General features: G+C 38.3%; 1 protein-coding gene across 1 annotated transcript in view; it reads right to left on the bottom strand.

Annotated features, from left to right (window-relative positions):
- Positions 1-17541, bottom strand: part of LOC119420836 (rap guanine nucleotide exchange factor 6) — a 149463-nt gene that overhangs the window by 44346 nt on the left and 87576 nt on the right. Inside the window, exons 7-11 of the mRNA XM_037688260.1 lie at positions 14051-14231; positions 11289-11425; positions 6086-6244; positions 3883-4035; positions 707-871 (exon numbers count right to left, since the gene is read on the bottom strand). Of these exons, the coding sequence (XP_037544188.1) occupies positions 707-871; positions 3883-4035; positions 6086-6244; positions 11289-11425; positions 14051-14231 (795 nt within the window). The remainder of the gene's footprint in view (positions 1-706; positions 872-3882; positions 4036-6085; positions 6245-11288; positions 11426-14050; positions 14232-17541) is intronic.

Raw genomic sequence — 17541 nt, forward strand, 5'->3', positions numbered from 1 at the left:
ACAGATGTGTAGAGTACAGATGAGTACAGAGGAGTAGAGTACAGATGCAGAGAAACAGTTTAAACACTCAAAGTTTCTGACTTTATTTTGTGTCAAATAATTATGAGAAAAATACAAATACAAACAGATTGAAGAACAATCATTTTTGCAACACGTTAATCTTTACTAAGTATTCACATCTTATTCCCTCCATGTTTTCTCTGTACACAATCCTGTTTAGGGTGGGGGGTGAAAGTTTATGAGCCAAAATGACAACTACATAAAGACTATTGACAATACAGGAATAATCTTAGGTTAAAGCCGTTATGGACGATGGGAGCATCAGGCATGAACGAATCGCTACTTGGCTCAAGGACAGCTGAGCTCGCTGTATGTGTATTGATCTGCAGGTGGCAACACATAAATTTCCATAGTTAAAAAAAATAGCTGATAGAAGCTGCTTAAAAACAAGCAATAAAACAGGATGGATGAAAAGACGAACGTTTGGCTAAAACAGCTTTCTACTAAAATAAAACCTAAACTGTCGAACTTTTCCCGTCTTCTGGTGGCACATATAAAGGTTGTCTAAATCAGCTTTACACGTGCCTTCTTTTAACCAAACTTCAAACTCAATACTTCATCTTGTTACAGGCTATTTAGGGTGCATAAGAAGTAAAAAAAAAACAGCTCAGGGTTTCCTTACAAAGATGTAACTGCACACACTGACCGTGTCCCGGAGACCGTCCATCTGGAACCACTCCAGCAGTTTCCTCCCAACGTCCATGGGACTCGACAGGAAGGTCCTGTAGGTCAGCAGGAAGTCCTCGATGTAGGTGGGGTCCACCACCGACGGCTCTTCTACCAGGTGCATGATCAGACGCTCAGGGGTTCCCTAAGTTAAAAACAAACGCTCATTCATGAAGTTGCAGTAAGCAAAACGTACAGTGGGTGAAACAAACTCATAGAAACACGCGCAGATAGACAAAAATCACACAAGGATGAAACAAACTGCAACGTCAGGCTCTGTTCTGAACAGACTGCATGGTCATTACTCATAAAAGAGTAAGAGTAAATAATAACTAGAGAAACTGCATTTCCTGCGAAAATTCAGTGTGAATGCTTAATGCTGAAAAACAGCTAAAATTAGCTAAAACCATGCAGAAATGTAGCTGAAAACAAAGAACAAGCCTAAGTTAGCAGAAGAAAGCAGAAAGAACACATATTGGCTGAATTTGGTTTAATTAAGCCGAAATGAGCACAAAAATTAAGAATTTAGCAAAAAATATGGCTGAAAAGACAGAAAGAAGCTCAAACTACCCAGAGGAAGTGGAAGGAGTTGAAAAGAGCTCAAACATGTGCAATTAGCCAAACAAAAAAAAAGCTAAATTTAGCACAAAATCAGCTAAATAGTAGCTGAAATAGCAGAATAAGCTGAAACGAGCAGAAAAAACTGAAAGGAGCATAAAAAGCTGAAATTAGCAGAAATAAGTTAATTAGGCTGAAAGTAGCAGAAATTATCAAGAAAAACAAATTTATCTGAAAACAGCTGAAATTAGCTAAACTGCTAAAAAAGAAGCTGAAAGGGTAGAACAAGATTAAATTAGCAGAAGAAAGCACGTTTGCTGAAAGAAGCAGAAATGAGCAAAAAAAGTGGAAATTATCCAAAAAAAAAAAACCCTGAAACTAGCAGAAAACAGTTGAAAAGTAGCTAAAAACGCAGAAAGAAGTTTAAATTACAAGGAAGTGGAGAGAGAACAATTTGGCTGGATTATGCTGAAAAGTTGAGTGCGAAAAATGTGAAATTAGCTGAAAAAGCTAAAATTAGCATGAAAACAGCAGTAGTTGAAATAGTAGAAAATGCTGAACCTTGCAGAAATAAGCTGGAAACAGTTTAACAAGCTGACATTAGCAGAAAGTAGTTAAAAGAAGCAGAGACATATTGTAGTTAGCAGAGGGACGCTGAAGGGAGCACAAAACAGCTGAAAAAACAGCTGAAATTAGCTGAAAAACATTTACATTTGCACAATGATCTGAGAGAAGCTGAACCAGAACAACATGTGGCAGGAGCAGTAACAGGTTGTGAACAGATGTAAAGATTTGAAGGATGAAAAATTAGCTTAATTCATTTCTTAGGAGAAAAAGGCAGAAAAGTCTAAATATTTCAAAAAGCTAAAGTTGCACCAATACCAAAAGTCATAGCACTCTTCTCCTGAAAGAGCTGAACGTTTTGATATGATTTGTTGAAATATCTTGAAAACTGCGGGATGAGAAATGCACTGAAAAATGTACGGGGAAGAAAAATGGATCACAATAGTGTGAATGCTTCAGTCACACAAACACAGTTACTGAACTGAGCTTTCAGCCAGCTACCATTAAAACACACACGAAGACTCGTACGACAAAGTAAAAAATGTATCAAATGTCACCGCCTTAAATTTGTTTGAGAATAAAATATAAAAGCATTCGAAAGTGAATTCTTGATCTCAACGCGGATCAACATTTGTATTCAGAAGCAGAATCTGTAAAACGTTCAGGGACTCAACGATGCCTCCCAGTTCAGCACGTTTGTTAACTGCACCAGAACAGAAGTTTGTGCTGGAAACGATTCATTTGACAGGGAAGAGAAACTCGAAAGCCATCCACTTTTGTCTGACACGAAAAGAACAAAGTCCAAAATGAAGAAGCGGAAACGCTAACACTTGTGAATTGACTCCTCTCCACTGGATGTGTTTTAGAGCCGACGGTTTCTCTCTGAGCCGAAGCCAAGAGAATCATTCAGGCCCATTATCCGATCAATACCTGGCTGCCCTCTGCAGCTTTAGGGAAAGGATCAAAAGGCTTTGGAAGGCAGAGCTATCTAGTGGACAAGAAAATGCTCCAGCAAACAATATACTGCTAGCGGTGCTTTATAACGATCAACAAAAATGATCGAGCTGCACTGGTTTTTTTTTTTTTTATAAGGTATGGGTCAGATAAATCCAACGCATGGTGGAGATTATCGGCCTGAATAGTAAGAAAACAAGCGAGTTTTTCATGTTAGAGGTTAACGCAAGCTCGGGGTTAAATTAAACATGATTAAAAGATTGTTGGCTTAATGTTAATACTGCTAAACATCTAATTCTCTCATTCTGACTGGAAAATGTTGAAATTAAACACAACTTCAGTTTATCTTCTTGCACCTTGAACATCTGGTGGGATGTACGATATCGATATTGGATTTTTGGCCGATATCCGATACCAGTACTGATATATATTTTTTCCTAGACCTACTTACAGAGACTACATCGTTTTCGCTTGTGGAATTAAAATGCTACATTATTCTGCATAGTCTTTGTCAGTTTGACCTGCTACCAAATGCAGAAGGCAAAAAGGGGGCTGAAAATGATGCAACACTTCAACTTGGATTATGTATAGTGTAAAATTTATTTATGACATTTATTCTCCGACAACACTCGAGCAGTGCAAATTTGTAAATTTTCACAAATCTAAACTCAACCTGTTCACAAGCGACAAGTGAAAAGCGCGTAAGTAGTAGTGCATTTATAGATATACTTGAGAATTTGCTTAAATTAAAAATTAACTTAAAACAGCACCTTTTATATCGGTGAGTTATTTCAATGGAACGGCCAATGTCCGATATTTAACTTTATCGCTAATATCGTCCGATACCGATATCATACCGATAATATCGTGCATCCCTAACATGTGGCATACTGGATTTCCTACCCTCATTCAATTTACGTTTTGAGTTTGACAGATACTAATCGTGTCTATAAAGTATATAAATCCTAAACAAAAAGTCAACTGGGAAAATCTAAGAACTTTAACAGCGTTTTCAGAGAAGCAAAACTGAAGAATCCTCAAAATCAAACTTTTCATTCGAAACCAACAAAAGTCACAAACCTTGATGACGATGTGCCCCTTCCTGGTGCCGCTGCGGTCGAGCTCGCGGTGCTCCTTCACCATCACGATCTCTCCCTCTTCCTCCACCTTGTGCATGTTCTTCTCCACATGGTTGAGGATGCGCCAGTAGTCCTCCTGAGCGATGCAGACGAACTGGTCGAGGATGACATGGGGACAGCGGGTGAACTTGTAGTAGAGCAAAACGCTGCTCTGCACCACATGTGGATATTCAAACAACAGCACCGAAGAAGCATGAGAACGGGCGAACGGAGGCATGAGAGGGACGGGCGAAAAAATAAAAAATGTCCCAACTAAAACTAAAATGGGTAAAATAAGACTCGACTGAAGAAGAGCCGGGAGTTCAAAATCATCTCAGCTGGCCATTTGGCGACGGAGGACTTGTTCGAGCCTCTCATATCCCACTGAAGAGGAAATGCTACATGACTCTCCGACTTGCTGAGCTTCTCAAAACTAAATCATCAGTTTCTGCATTCGTCTCACCAAGCACTACTTCTGCAACTTCCTGTCTATCTGTGGAAAGGAAATGATGCGTGAAGACAAGGAACTGGGCAGAGTGGACAGAAAGACTCCGGATAAATGTCAGACCTTCTTTTCGTTTAACATCTCAGCTACAGATCAAGATTGTGATTTTTTTTTTAAATATATAGAACTATGAGCTTCTGTCCTGAATGAGTCCTACTAGAAAAGATCCATCATTTTATTTTTAATTATTTATTATATTAACTATTAGTGTATAAAGTGAGAACTTTATGTACTCTTCACAAAAAGGGGAAGACATGGAAACACTTTTGCTGCGACAGATTGTTCGGTTTATATTTAATTAGAGCAGGCCTAAAAATAAAAGAAAACAGACTCTTCGCTGTGTTTCAGAAGTACAAAAAATACTGTACAGGAACAGACTATTTTTGCTTTCACAAGTGAGAAACGTCTTCAAGCTCTTTCCTTCGTTAAAAAGAACGTGCAGCCACATAGACGATGTGGTCTGCATTTTGATTAATCTGAACTGGTCTCTTTTGCATTCACGTTTTGATTATCATTATTTGTTTTACTTACTATTAATAATACAGTTAAACTTGAAATTCCCCTAAAGTTACAAATTTATCAAGTTGTTTGCTAATAAAATTATATTTTGGATTAATAAAAGCTCATGCATTGAAGAGGAGCTTCAAGTGAAGCTTTAAAATGTGTTTTTCTTTTTGTTTATTTGGTTCAGACAACAGTAAAAAAAACTTTGTGCTGCAGTTAGTTAATATAAACAAGAGTACGACACATTATACGCCGATCGCCTACTGTACAGCAATACAGCAATCTATAGCAATGACCCGGACAAACAAAAGACCATTTATAACATTTGACCTTGATTTGTGACCTTGACCTTGAAGCTGTGGTGAAGAAAAGTGTATGTGACCCTCCATTTAGCAACGAGGCGTAAGTGTTTCAAGTTTCATTAATGTATTTCAAGCAGATCAGAAATTATGATATGGACAAGTAAAGACGTGGTTTTAATTTTACCTTGATTTGTGACCTTGACCTTGGAGCTGGGGTGATGAAAACTGTATGTGACCCTCTGTTTAGCAATGATGCGTAAGTGTTTCAAGTTTCATTAATTTATCTCGAACGGATCAGAAGTTATAGTCTGGACAAGCAAAGACATGGTTTTGACTTTGACCTTGATTTGTGACCTTGACCTTGGCGCTGGGGTGATGAAAGCATTAATTGCACTCTGTGTAGAGATGATGCATGTGTGTTTCAAGTTTCATGAAATTATCTTACGCAGATCAGAAGATACGGGCGGGACAAAATGTTTACAGATGGACGGAGACTATACGGCCACCTTTGACGGGTGAATAATAAAAACATTAAGGTTGACAAATAATGAAAACGTTAAAGTTCACAGATAATAAAAACATTAAAGTTCACAGAATTCGTCTTTTTTCTCTGAACTATTGACTAGTAGCCAAATTTCTAGCTTTGCCATATAATGTTAGTTTGTTCGTGACAACTCTGCAGTTCAGACTTGATTCATATTGAAAGTGAGATCTTTTTAGTCTTAGGGGAGATTTGGTCAAACTACAGCTGCACGATTACAGGAAATCCACTGATCCTTTCAGGTGTCGTCCTCTGAGTGTAAAGCAGCGCATGCGTAAAAGCAGATTTTAGTCAATGACACACGTCCGTTTACCTGGCAGTCGTCCCCTTTGGTGCGAACTTCTCCGTTCATGTACTGCTTCTCCAGCGAGGGTGAGATGCCAAAACTGTTGCCCATACAAAGCGTCTCAACTCTTCCCTCTGGATGGCTGATCTCAATCGCTCCGTTCAGGATCACATACCAGTGGTCCAGCTGCAGACAGAGGCACAAAGAAAACATTTACCAGTGTTAAACTTGATTTTGAAGGCCACCGTTAAAATTCAAACAACAGAGTTTACAAAATGTTGTTCCAACTTATTTTGGCCTTCTTAATAACTAGGGATGCACGATATTATGGTATCGGCTGATATTAGCGCTCAAGTGAAATATTAGACATCTGCCATCCCATTAAAATAACTCAGCACAACGCGCTGATGAGTTTAGATTTGTGAAAATTTACCAATTTGCACTGTTCAAGTGTTGTCATTGTGTTAGAGAGCGTAAATATGAGATTAAAACATAATCATAATCCAAGTCATAATCCAAGTTGGAGTGTTACATCATTTTCAGCCCCCTTTTGGTCATCTTCATTTGGTAGCAGACCAAATTGACAAAGCCCATGCAGAAAAATGTAGAATTTTAATTTCACAGCAGAGAAAGCTATGTAGTCTCTGTAAGTAGGTCTAGGGAAAGAATTATTTTTTTTTTTTTGAAATTGGTATTGGTATCGGTTATCGGTCAAATAAGTTTTAACATATCGGCATATCGGCCAAAAATCCAATATTGTGTATCCCTATTTATAATTGTGCTTTTGTTTCTTGAACTATTCAGACCAGGGGCCTGCAACCTTTTTGATCAAAGAGCAGTTCTGTCCCTTCAGTCAATAAATAAAAAAAGAGCCCGAAGCCACGAAACCTGCTACAACTGTGATGATCAACCGGTGGCCCATGAGCTAATTTGAAGTAGTTGGAGGGTTTTTTTCTGACCAATGGGGGTGACATTTTAAAACTAGTAATCAATATTGAATTTTAACATTTATTTATATTTTTATATTTTGGGACAAAAAAAAACCTAAGATGTAAGGAAGTAAAAACTTCTAGTTTTTACCTTTAGATGAAAAGGAAAACACTGAACTCTGCAGGTCTATCTGGACTATGTGAGGAGAAATTATCCCAATTTGAAGTAATAAAGCAAAAAATAGTAGTGTCGCTCAAACATTTGCAGAACATTTACAAATAGCCAAACGTTGCCTTTTTTGTTGTGGGTACAAAAACCAGAACTATTAAATTTCCTGCAAGTTTTGGTCAAAGCTTCATGGAGCCTCAGATGAGGGACTAAAGAGCCGATTGGCCCCAGAGCCACAGGTTGCAGACCCCTGATTTAGACTATCAGCAGGGCAGAACGTGATGTAACAACAATATAAATAGGCTTTCAGATTAGTTGTTATTTTTAACAAACAAAAACAGTTTTATACAGCTACGCACAGAAGACAGCTTAAAGATAATATCAACTGACACGCAGTCTATTGCGATCATTATGCACATCGTGCGAGACACGAGTATATTACAGAGGAGGTATTGTATATCTTGTGGTCGTGAGTGAAGAGAAAATGCCAGCACAGATAATGTAACAAGTCATTTATTGGGTGGAGGTGAACGGAGGAGGATAAATTTGCCCTCGGCTCTTTCTGAAGCGAAAGCTGATATTTTCTCTTTATTGTCTTTTCATTCTGCTCCTTCTCACCTAGAAAATCTCTAATTCACCTCTAACGTTCTTCTCGCTTTCTATACCTGTCAGATTGTTCTTTTTTCATTCCACCTGGGGTATACCTTGTTCCTCAGAGCTGATGAATGAGTAACACGTGAGAGACCGACAGGTAATCAGCTACACAGAGTTACTTTGCAGACAAAGCTGCTGAAGGCAACTGTTTCTTACAGCGCAGAGCTGTTCAGCTAAACTGCTCAGGGGGCCACAGTTACTGAAACCAGCAGCTCAGGGGCCGGACATCCAGCAACTAAAGTCATAAACCAAGTATTACAATGATCTGTTGCCTTTTAAATGTGTTTATTTTGCCACATTGAATCATAAACGAAATCAAAATAACCCCAAAGTGTAATTCAAAGAAATTACATTTCAAGATTTATTTCCTTGCAATAAAATGAAGTGATAAAAATGATAATATTGTAACGTAAAACAAAATTAAAAACAAAAATGACACGTCTCCTAGTTAACACCAACATTATTCTGCCATCACTGACTTGCCAAATCTTTCTGCTTTTCAAAATAAAATAAAAAAAGATGGACTGTTTTGGACGTTCCCTGAATGACTGAATGACTGACACGTTGCTGTTCCAGGTGGGTCCATTAAGAACCAGTTCTCAGGTGAAGCGTCCACGTCCCGCTCAGATGTGAGCTTGGGGCGGAACCAAAAGGGGCGGAGCAGAACTCAGCTGGGTTGAAAGCGAGCGTGATACGTGTGCAACGTCTCCCTCGTGTCATTTACTAAATAATTAATTCACTTAATCCATCCAAGCTGTGGTTAACTATGCTTTTAAACTAACTACAAAGCTGCTGTGCGTCCTCATCAATATTCCCTTAGTAATAAATCTGTTGTTTAATCCAGCTCGCGGGCAATCACACGCCTATATGATCAGATTATCAGAACTTGCTGCACAGCAGGAGAAAGATGTGACCCCGCAAGAGCGTGCAGCCTTGCGACTTGTGCTTCTGCTAATTTAATTCTTATAATTAAACATTACTACCACTAAAACACATATTTGTAGGCTCCAGATAAAAGCAAAGATGTGGTAAAAGATCATTGCCGTACTTGGTTTATTTACATAATGACTTTAATTGCTGTTTAATGTTTTTATTTTTCCACAAACTCACAAAGTATCTGTCTGAGAGAGTCCCTGAGAGACTCTGTGAGCTGCAAAGCATGCTGGGTAGCCTTGTGGAAACTATATGTGCAATCTTTCTGACTTTATGATGTTTCTGAGGGTGGAAATGGGTTGTTCTTGTTAATATTCTGTTCAGGTTTGGTTTAAAATTTATGTTGACGTCTCTGTGATTGGCTGTAAACTGACACCGCGAGTCACAGGCTGTTCCCGGTACATATAAGAAAGAATGCACTGAGTGGTTAAGAAGTGGTAGTAGTGGTTTCTGTGATGAGGATTGTTGTCACTGGAGAAAAGCGATCGCAGTGTGACGCCTGGCCTCGTGTTGAGTTGATGCTTACAGTGGTGAGGTGGCTCATCTTAAGTGTTCTTCTGAATGCTCATGAAAAGGTTAACAATTTAGATGGACACATAAGGAGGCCTGTCCGACTGATATATCTGCCATTTCAAATTTTTTAAGGTTTATCTCACAGATGTTTTTTTTTAAAATACACATTTGATTTAATTAATGAACTCATCTGCAGGCCAGCCTTAACTCACCCGCAGGTTGGAAGTGGCCCGCAGGCCGCCAGTTGAAATAGCCTTGGCATAAGCTATGTTTACATGGACATAAGTAATCGGATTAAACAGCCATCGGATTATTCTGATCCGATTCAGCTTGATCCAAATGAATTTGTAATCCGAATGAGAGGGGTGGTTAATGCCGATTCATAATCTGAACGGTGTGCATGTAAACACATCTGATCATTTTATTCTAATCGTGGACAACTGATCTGACTGCGCATGGGCGACCTATGTCAACTTCTTATATTTCTGCCTGGCTAGATGCTAATATGTCAGGGAAGCAAAATTGGTCAGTGAGCGATAAGAAACTTTGAAAGAGCTCAAAATGATCTGTACTACCTGTAGCTCAGTCAGGGAGTGCAGGAACGTCTCCACCGTCAATAAAACCTGGCGCGGGCCCATTTTGGGCGCTCAGGTTTGTTTACGTTCATCACAGAAGTAGAACTTCTTCTTCTGTGGTTTTTTTGAAGGAGAGTTTACCACTCTGCGTATGTCAGTACCTCTATTCAGAATGAATGCCCGCTGCATGTAAACGCTCGCCGTGAACAGACTGTGCCCATTTAAACAATACATTTGGATTATTTAATCCGAATGCATTTCAATCTGATCAAAGAATTTTGTGCATATGAGTCTTTGGATATGCTCATAAATATGCAGCTAGTCTGAATTTTGTCATATAATATATTAATAATCAAGCAGCTTTCACGCTTCTTTTTGACCGACTGTTGTTGGCTTTTATTTCTTTTTTCCTTTCAGCCCTCTAAGGACTTTCTCCCCCTCCTTCTTCCACTATTAAACCACTTTGGGCTCTTTATTTTTCTTTCCCATCTCACCCTCATTCAGCCAAGTCATTTTGACTTCAGAGAGGAGCCAAGAGCTTCTCTTTGACATTCAACATGAATCCACAGAGACGTACTGGAGAGCAGGAAAGCTGCCCATCAATCGACCTGACACAGACAGCAAGGAGGCACCTAGACGCTCGTGACACGTACTTCCTATACACACACACACACACATATATATATATGTTTATATTTGTGTGTATGTGCTATAGATGTGTGTGTTTCCATCCTCCCGGGCTTAGAGGTGGGCAATTCATTGCCATTTATCGCCCTGTCGCTTCTAATGCTGCTGTGTGGAAGCAAACAGGCAGGACAGAGCTCTAGTTTTTCAGGCATGTAACTTAATTAATTAGCCGTGTAGCAGCTCTGGTGATTGACGGGCTTTCACTGCAGTGGCTTGGCTCATACTTACTGCGTGTGTGTGAATTAGCTTAGAATAAACTGGAGATGGGGAGTGTGCATGCATTTGTGAACAAAACATTTTTCTTTGCTCTTTTAAACTCTAGAGTTTTGCTTTTGTTGTTTATCAGACACATTGAAATCAACAAATCTTTACAAAACACACAAAAATGCATAAAAGTAATACGGCTTAGTCCTTGATTTGCATAATAATAAGATATGTTTTCATTGTAATTATGTTAATAGCATAATTATGATTCAGCAGGACAGATAATAGGTTTTATATCAGATTGAATAAACATTAATTTAAATCAACACAGATGTGTTAATGAAGAAGATAAATGGCACGTTTTGCATATAATAATTAATTTGTTGATAAATCTGAGGTGGAACTGCAGCAAAAGTGAATCTGAAATGTTTCTCTAGTGACTGTAGGATTTGTATTTATTTTCCTGTTTTGTGTTTTTCTGTGTGTGTGTGTGTTGGGGGGGGGGGCGGGGGGGGGGACGCAGTAGTCACACACTTCAGTTTTGCAGATTGTGAGTCCATTCATACCTCTTGTTTGTTGTGCAGTAAGACTGTGCCGGCTTGTTCCACAACCTCAAACATCATGACACTGCACAGGTCTCGCCGCACCGACATGGTCATGTTGGCGAAAGCGGGCAGCTGGTGCATGAACTCCAGCAGTTGTTCTGGTCGGTAAAGAAACCAAGAAATAGAAGCAGAAAATAAAAGCAGAGTGTTTATTTGCACTGGATGTGTACCCAAAATATATCTTGCGTGTGGGATAACCCCCACAAACAGCAGAATTTAAAGCATAAAGAAAAGATCAGCACTTTAAGAAACTTAATCCCTTGCTTTTATCTTGGTTTTCCTTAAAATCTTATATAAAAAGACACATATATCTTATTTAATACATTACTGCTAAGGAACTTCCTCTTCCCTACAGATGTGCTCCGTCTCCTCAGCTCTGTGGCTCAGAACAGAGTGACCTTGATCTAATCTGCTCACTATCCTGTTAGGCTCAGTTTTTCCTCTTATTCTCACCACTGTTATCAGCTCCTTCTCTTCCTCTCCTTATATCTAAAATACAGAGGGGCTGGGTCTTGTGAACAGTTTGAAACGACCCAGTTATGTCCGAGGCTTAGAGTTATATAAGGTGTCTCTAATAAAATCAACACTTGTGCAAAATAGGTAGAATAAAGAGAAATTAAGCAGAGATATCAGTGCAAAAATAACATCTTAACCAGAGAAAAATATGACCCTGGTACTATTTATCATGATTAATAAGATTGCAATAAGAAATATATTACATGAACATGCTAAACTCATGAGTTGTGTTAGAAAGTTGATGACTGAATCCCCAAACTGACCAACTTTTTCATCTGATATGCTCCAAACATGTAAATCATCATAAAAGCTTCTGCCAGATAAAAACAATTTACCACAGTCAAACTTGTTTTTATTCACGTGCCCCTCAAGGAAAAAGATTTTTTATAAAAAGTCTGAGTAATATAAACAGACTTTTCCAGATAAAAAGCATAGAGAAAGTGTGCTCGTGTCAAATATTGTCTAGCTTGTGTGGGATATATTCCCTCTTCAGCTGTCTGATACCAGGAAGGCTGTGAAAAGGCCAGACCCCCCACCCCCCGTGGGCGCAGCAGGCCAGGCCTTTACAACCTCTCTGATGCAGTCACCTTCTTCCCCAGGACCCCACTGGTTCTCACTAATGAGATAGTTTCTCTCATTGCCTGCTCAAAATTACACATTAGAAGGGCACTGCTGTTTAGACATCAATACAGGTGGTCTTTAAAGGTGTGTGTGTGTGTGTGTGGGGGGGGGGGGGGGGGTGTATAATGATTTGGATGATTGGTACTTCAAAACTGATAACACAGAGTCATTAAAATGTGAGCCCAATGAATCCACTTTTAACTTGAGAAATTGCATTTCCTTTGAAAAAGCAGTGTGAATGCTTACTGCTGAAAAACTTGCTGAAAAACAGCTGAAATTAGTTATGCTGAAATGTAGCTGAAAATGAAGACCAAGCCTAAATTAGCAGAAGAAAGCAGAAAGAACACATATTTGCTAAATTAGGTTTAAATAGGAGGAAATGAGCACAGAATTTAGGAATTTAGCTAAATCATGCAGAAATTAGCAAATTAAAATAGCTAAAAGTAGCTGAAAAGGCCGAAAGAAGCTTTAACTACCAAAAGGAAGTGGAAGGAGATGAAAAAGCTAAATTTACAACAGCTAAATAGTAGCTGAAATAGCAGAAAAAGCTGAAATGAGCAGAAAAAAGCTGAAAGGAGCGTAACAAGCTGTAATTAGCAGAAAGATGTTAATTAGGTTGAAAGTAGCAGAAATTACCATGAAAAACTTGTTTTTCTGAAAACAGCTGAAATTAGCTAATAAATACTAAAAAAAAAAAATGCTGAAAAGGTACCACAAGCTGAAATTAGCAGAAGAAAGCAGAAATAACACGTTTGCTGAAAGAAGCAGAAATTATGACAAAATAGTGGAACTTATATATTTTTTAAAAAGCTGAAATAAGCACACACAAAAAAACAGCTGAAAAGTAGCTAAAAAGCAAAAAGAAGCTTAAATTACCAGCCATAAGTGGAGAGAGCATGTTTTTGCTGAATTACACTGAAAAAGGTTGAAATGCGTGCCAAAAACATGGAATTAGCTGAAAAAGCTAAAATTAACATAAAACAGCTAAATAGTAGCTGGAATAGCAGAAAAAGCGTGAACTTGCATAAATAACCTGAACAGAGCATAACAAGCTGAAATTAGCTGAAAGAAGCACAAAAGTGTTGTAGTTAGAAATAATCTAAAAGGATCACAAAACAGCTGAAATTAGTAAGTAGCTGGAAAAAAGATTAAATTTTTACCAAATGAAGCTGAAAGAAGCTGAAGCAGAACACAACGTGAAAGGAGCAGTAAAAGGTTGTAAACAGATCTAAATATTTGAAGGAGGTAAAATGAGCTTAATTCATTTCTTAACAAATGACAGCATAGGCTAAATATTTCAAAAAGCTAAAGTTGCACCAATACCAAAAGTCATAGCAGGATTGTCCTGAACGAGCTGAACGTTTTCATGTATGATCTGTTGAAATAGCACCAAAATTGTGGAACGAGAAAGATGCTGAAAAATGTACGGAAGGAAAATGGATCACAATAGTGTGAATGCTTCATAAACATTCACTCTATTGATAGTGTCCAGATAACACAGATGTAAAGTGTGTTAGCCTTTTAGTAAAAGTCTGAGCTTTTAATTTGAAAAAGGAAAACAAGTTATGACAGGGAGTTAAACTGACCAATGTCATCGTCGTTGCGGTCCGCTGGATCTTTTTCCAGACACTCTCGAACAAGGTCTCGACCCAGAAGAGTGTCTGAAGCTCTCTCCAGGTCCTCATCTTCCTCCTCCTCTTCCTCGCTGTCTACCGCTGTCTCTGGAAGTCCAGAAAGGTCCACATCACCCAACTCACTCTCTGTGGCCTGCAGAAAAGAAAAAAAAGAACAAATTACATCAACTGGCTTTGAACAAACTCAAATGTCATGATATTTAGTTTTTTTTTTGTACTGAATCGAAAATGTCTGTTTTTCGAAAAGATTTTTAATTGATTTGAAATAAATGAACTGAAAGCAAACCAACTCAAGCTCTAATTTCATCTATGAACAACTCAGAATTTAACGTTATTATTAATGTTTATCATAAAAATGCTGATCTCAAGGCCAGCAGGGTAGAAAATAAAATGAAGCACATCAAAGTAGACATTTTAAAGTCCCATAAAAATCAAACAGTACATTTGTTTAGTGTAAATACAGAACATGCAGACATACAAAATTTATTTTATGTAACAGAAACGTGGCTTCACTTTGTCTTTTGAGTCAAACATTATGCAATAATCTGTTTACAACTGCAACAGCTGATGAACAGTACAAAGTAGTGTTTTATTATATACGTTGTGCAATTAAAGGTTTATTTAATTTGTCCATTTATTATTATTCTTTACTGATACATGCTCCACAATCAGCATCAAAAATCTCCAAACAAGCAGTTGCATTTGGACCTTGAACTAAACATGCTAAACCAAGTTTCTGCCTCCAAAACAGACGCCAGTAGCTAAATATTCAAATCCAGCAGTGACAATTCGTTTTCCACCATATTGCTCCCTGTGCGGGGAGACAGACTGGCTGAGTTGGCTCTAAAAAGGCATGATGGATTTCAGCAGGCCAGGTGGGAATTGAACCATCAACCTGGAGGTGAAAGGACAAGCTCTTTTGTGGCGCTGCCAGGACTGCAGACCATCTGCTGCCTTTTTGTCTTCCGAACGAAAAAAAAAACTTGCAAAGTGTGCCTGATTTTACAGTCATCTCCTTCTGTTCCAGTTATAATTTTAATTATTATTTTTTTAATTACTTCTTTAGGAGTTTCCATTTTTCTAGAACAGTAGGAAGAAACACTGCACTGCATTTAGGGTTTAATAACTAAGAGACAAAGAAGCCACAGAGAACATACTGGTATGTGTGTTGATACTTTGCTGTGATAGTTATCAAGCAGAAAAATAACGATAAACAAATCTGTCAGTATAAAAAAAAATATGTTTGATTTCAAAATAACATTTTTTTGAGTTTGAAAAGAAACCGAATACAACCAATGTTCCATGAGGAGGGAAACGAGGTACAACACATGAGTATGGGGGATTGCGCCCTCGCAAGAACAACCTGAAATGGTCTTGCGAGGGCGCAATACCCAATACTCATTTGTTGTACCGTGTATACTGACCGAAAGGGAACTAAGATGGTCTTATCATAACATTTCTAACATATCTTATAAAAAGCATCTTATTTTTAACATTGTACAGTACAGAAGTCTCTCGCTTATTGCGAAAGTTACGTTCTAGACACCCCCGCGATAAGTGAAAATCCACGAAGTACAGACATATTTATTTTGGTATTTATATATATTAAGGCTTTATAAACCCTTCCCACACTCTTAATGTTCTAAACTCTCTAAATACTCTAAAAGAGCACAACAAAAGAGCGCAGACAGACTGATGCTACGGTTACTGAGCCAATCAGTGCCCGGGGCAGACTGGCCATGGGGAGCACTGGGACATTTCCAGGTGGCCTGGCCCACTCAGTGGTCAAGGGGATGGACCAAAGGCTCGGTTCGGGTTGTGCTTGATTATTTTAATTAAACAATCCATGCTGCTCACTCAGGTATCCACCGCAATGAAGCTCCCTGTAGTGAGTCACGTTGGTACGTGTCACTAGTTGTAGTACAAATATATGAAATATATTTATGCATACTTTTCACGAGTTCTTCATTTTTCTGACTGTGTAATGCCGTGCATTGAATTTAACAGAAATGTGAACGAGAGACGTCATTACCTTTGACCCATCAAATGAATGGAGTCATTTATTTTCAGAATCAAAGTTTAACATCAAACATTTACATTAATTTGGCAAAATATGAAAAGAATAACAGACAGTTTCACAAATAATGAACTTCAAATCACTCGGCGGTGATTTGAGGACTTTGCTTCAGATATTTCTAAAAATATCTGTACTGATTTACGAGAGAGAGGTGAGTTTAAGAGGAAATTGAGATTTATCTTACAGAGGAATATGTGAGGGAATTTAATCTGTTTGACCAGAAATTGCACGCTCCGTCAGATCTCAGCTTTGCCCACGGTACACTTGGTCGAAGAAGAAGTTTTACCTTGTTGACGATCGATCACCTCAGTAAGAATCCTTTTCAACTGATATCAGCGTCTCCGTTGAGAACTGCTAAAATCCTTAGAGAGTCGTGCGTGGTTAGTTCAAACAGAAATTATAATTCCAAACGTCTCTGGATCATCCTGAATTCTCGAATTCTCTTCAGAACTCCTTGAGCACTACATGAGAACTTTTCCATTCTCCATTCCAACTCTCTCTATGGAATCTCCTGCACTCTTCACCATTCCAACTCTCTCTAGACTGTTCTCTGTGTAGAACCGGGAAGTTGTCACATTTTAAATGAGTTTACTTCCGAGTTTACTTCAGAGCTTTCTGATTCGTGGATGGACCAGAAAGAGGTGTGGTTTTGACGTAAGGTGTTTATCAAAAGTCGAGGTCAGAGAATGAAATTTGTTTAACAACTGACAGAGAGATTATTGCAAAAAGCAGACTTCGTGGAGCCAACTCTTGGTAATCTTCTGAAAAAGTTTAAACATGACATTTCTTCTTCAGTAAACATTTAGTTGACCGAAGCTTCAACTTTCACACACTTACGACTTGACTCATTTCAGACAGAAAATCAAGAAATGCATATTCAGGTGATTTCTTGTTTGAATGAGGAATAAAAATCATTACTTACTGTTTATGTAAAATAAAAATGAGTAGTTCTTTTCAACCTGTAAAGCATTGAGTGAACTAACACAATTTGATTATCAAACATTTGTAAGACAGTAATGATTATAAAGAATTGTCTTTTCTGCTTGATTAATTCAAGAAAGAAAGTTCATCAGATGGCCCAGCTTATTCAGATCAATGAAAATAACAGTCTCTGTCCATCTGGTAGATTTGAGGTCATCTAGTTCACTACAGTCCCCCCCTTTGGAAATCATCACCTGTCCATGGGGATGAATTCCAACCGTGAACTTAGACCTTCAAATGTCCTTGAGCTTGATGTAATCCAGCGAGGAAGACCAAAGTCAGAAGTAATCCTTCAAGGAAGACCAAAGTCAGAAGTAATCCAGCAAGGAAACAAAGTCAAGGTAATTCCACAATGTTCTTGGTATTCCATTGTGTTGATTATAAT

This window comes from Nematolebias whitei, chromosome 14 (assembly GCF_014905685.2).
Source record: "Nematolebias whitei isolate Nwh7 chromosome 14, NemWhi1, whole genome shotgun sequence".
Lineage (NCBI taxonomy): Eukaryota > Metazoa > Chordata > Actinopteri > Cyprinodontiformes > Rivulidae > Nematolebias > Nematolebias whitei.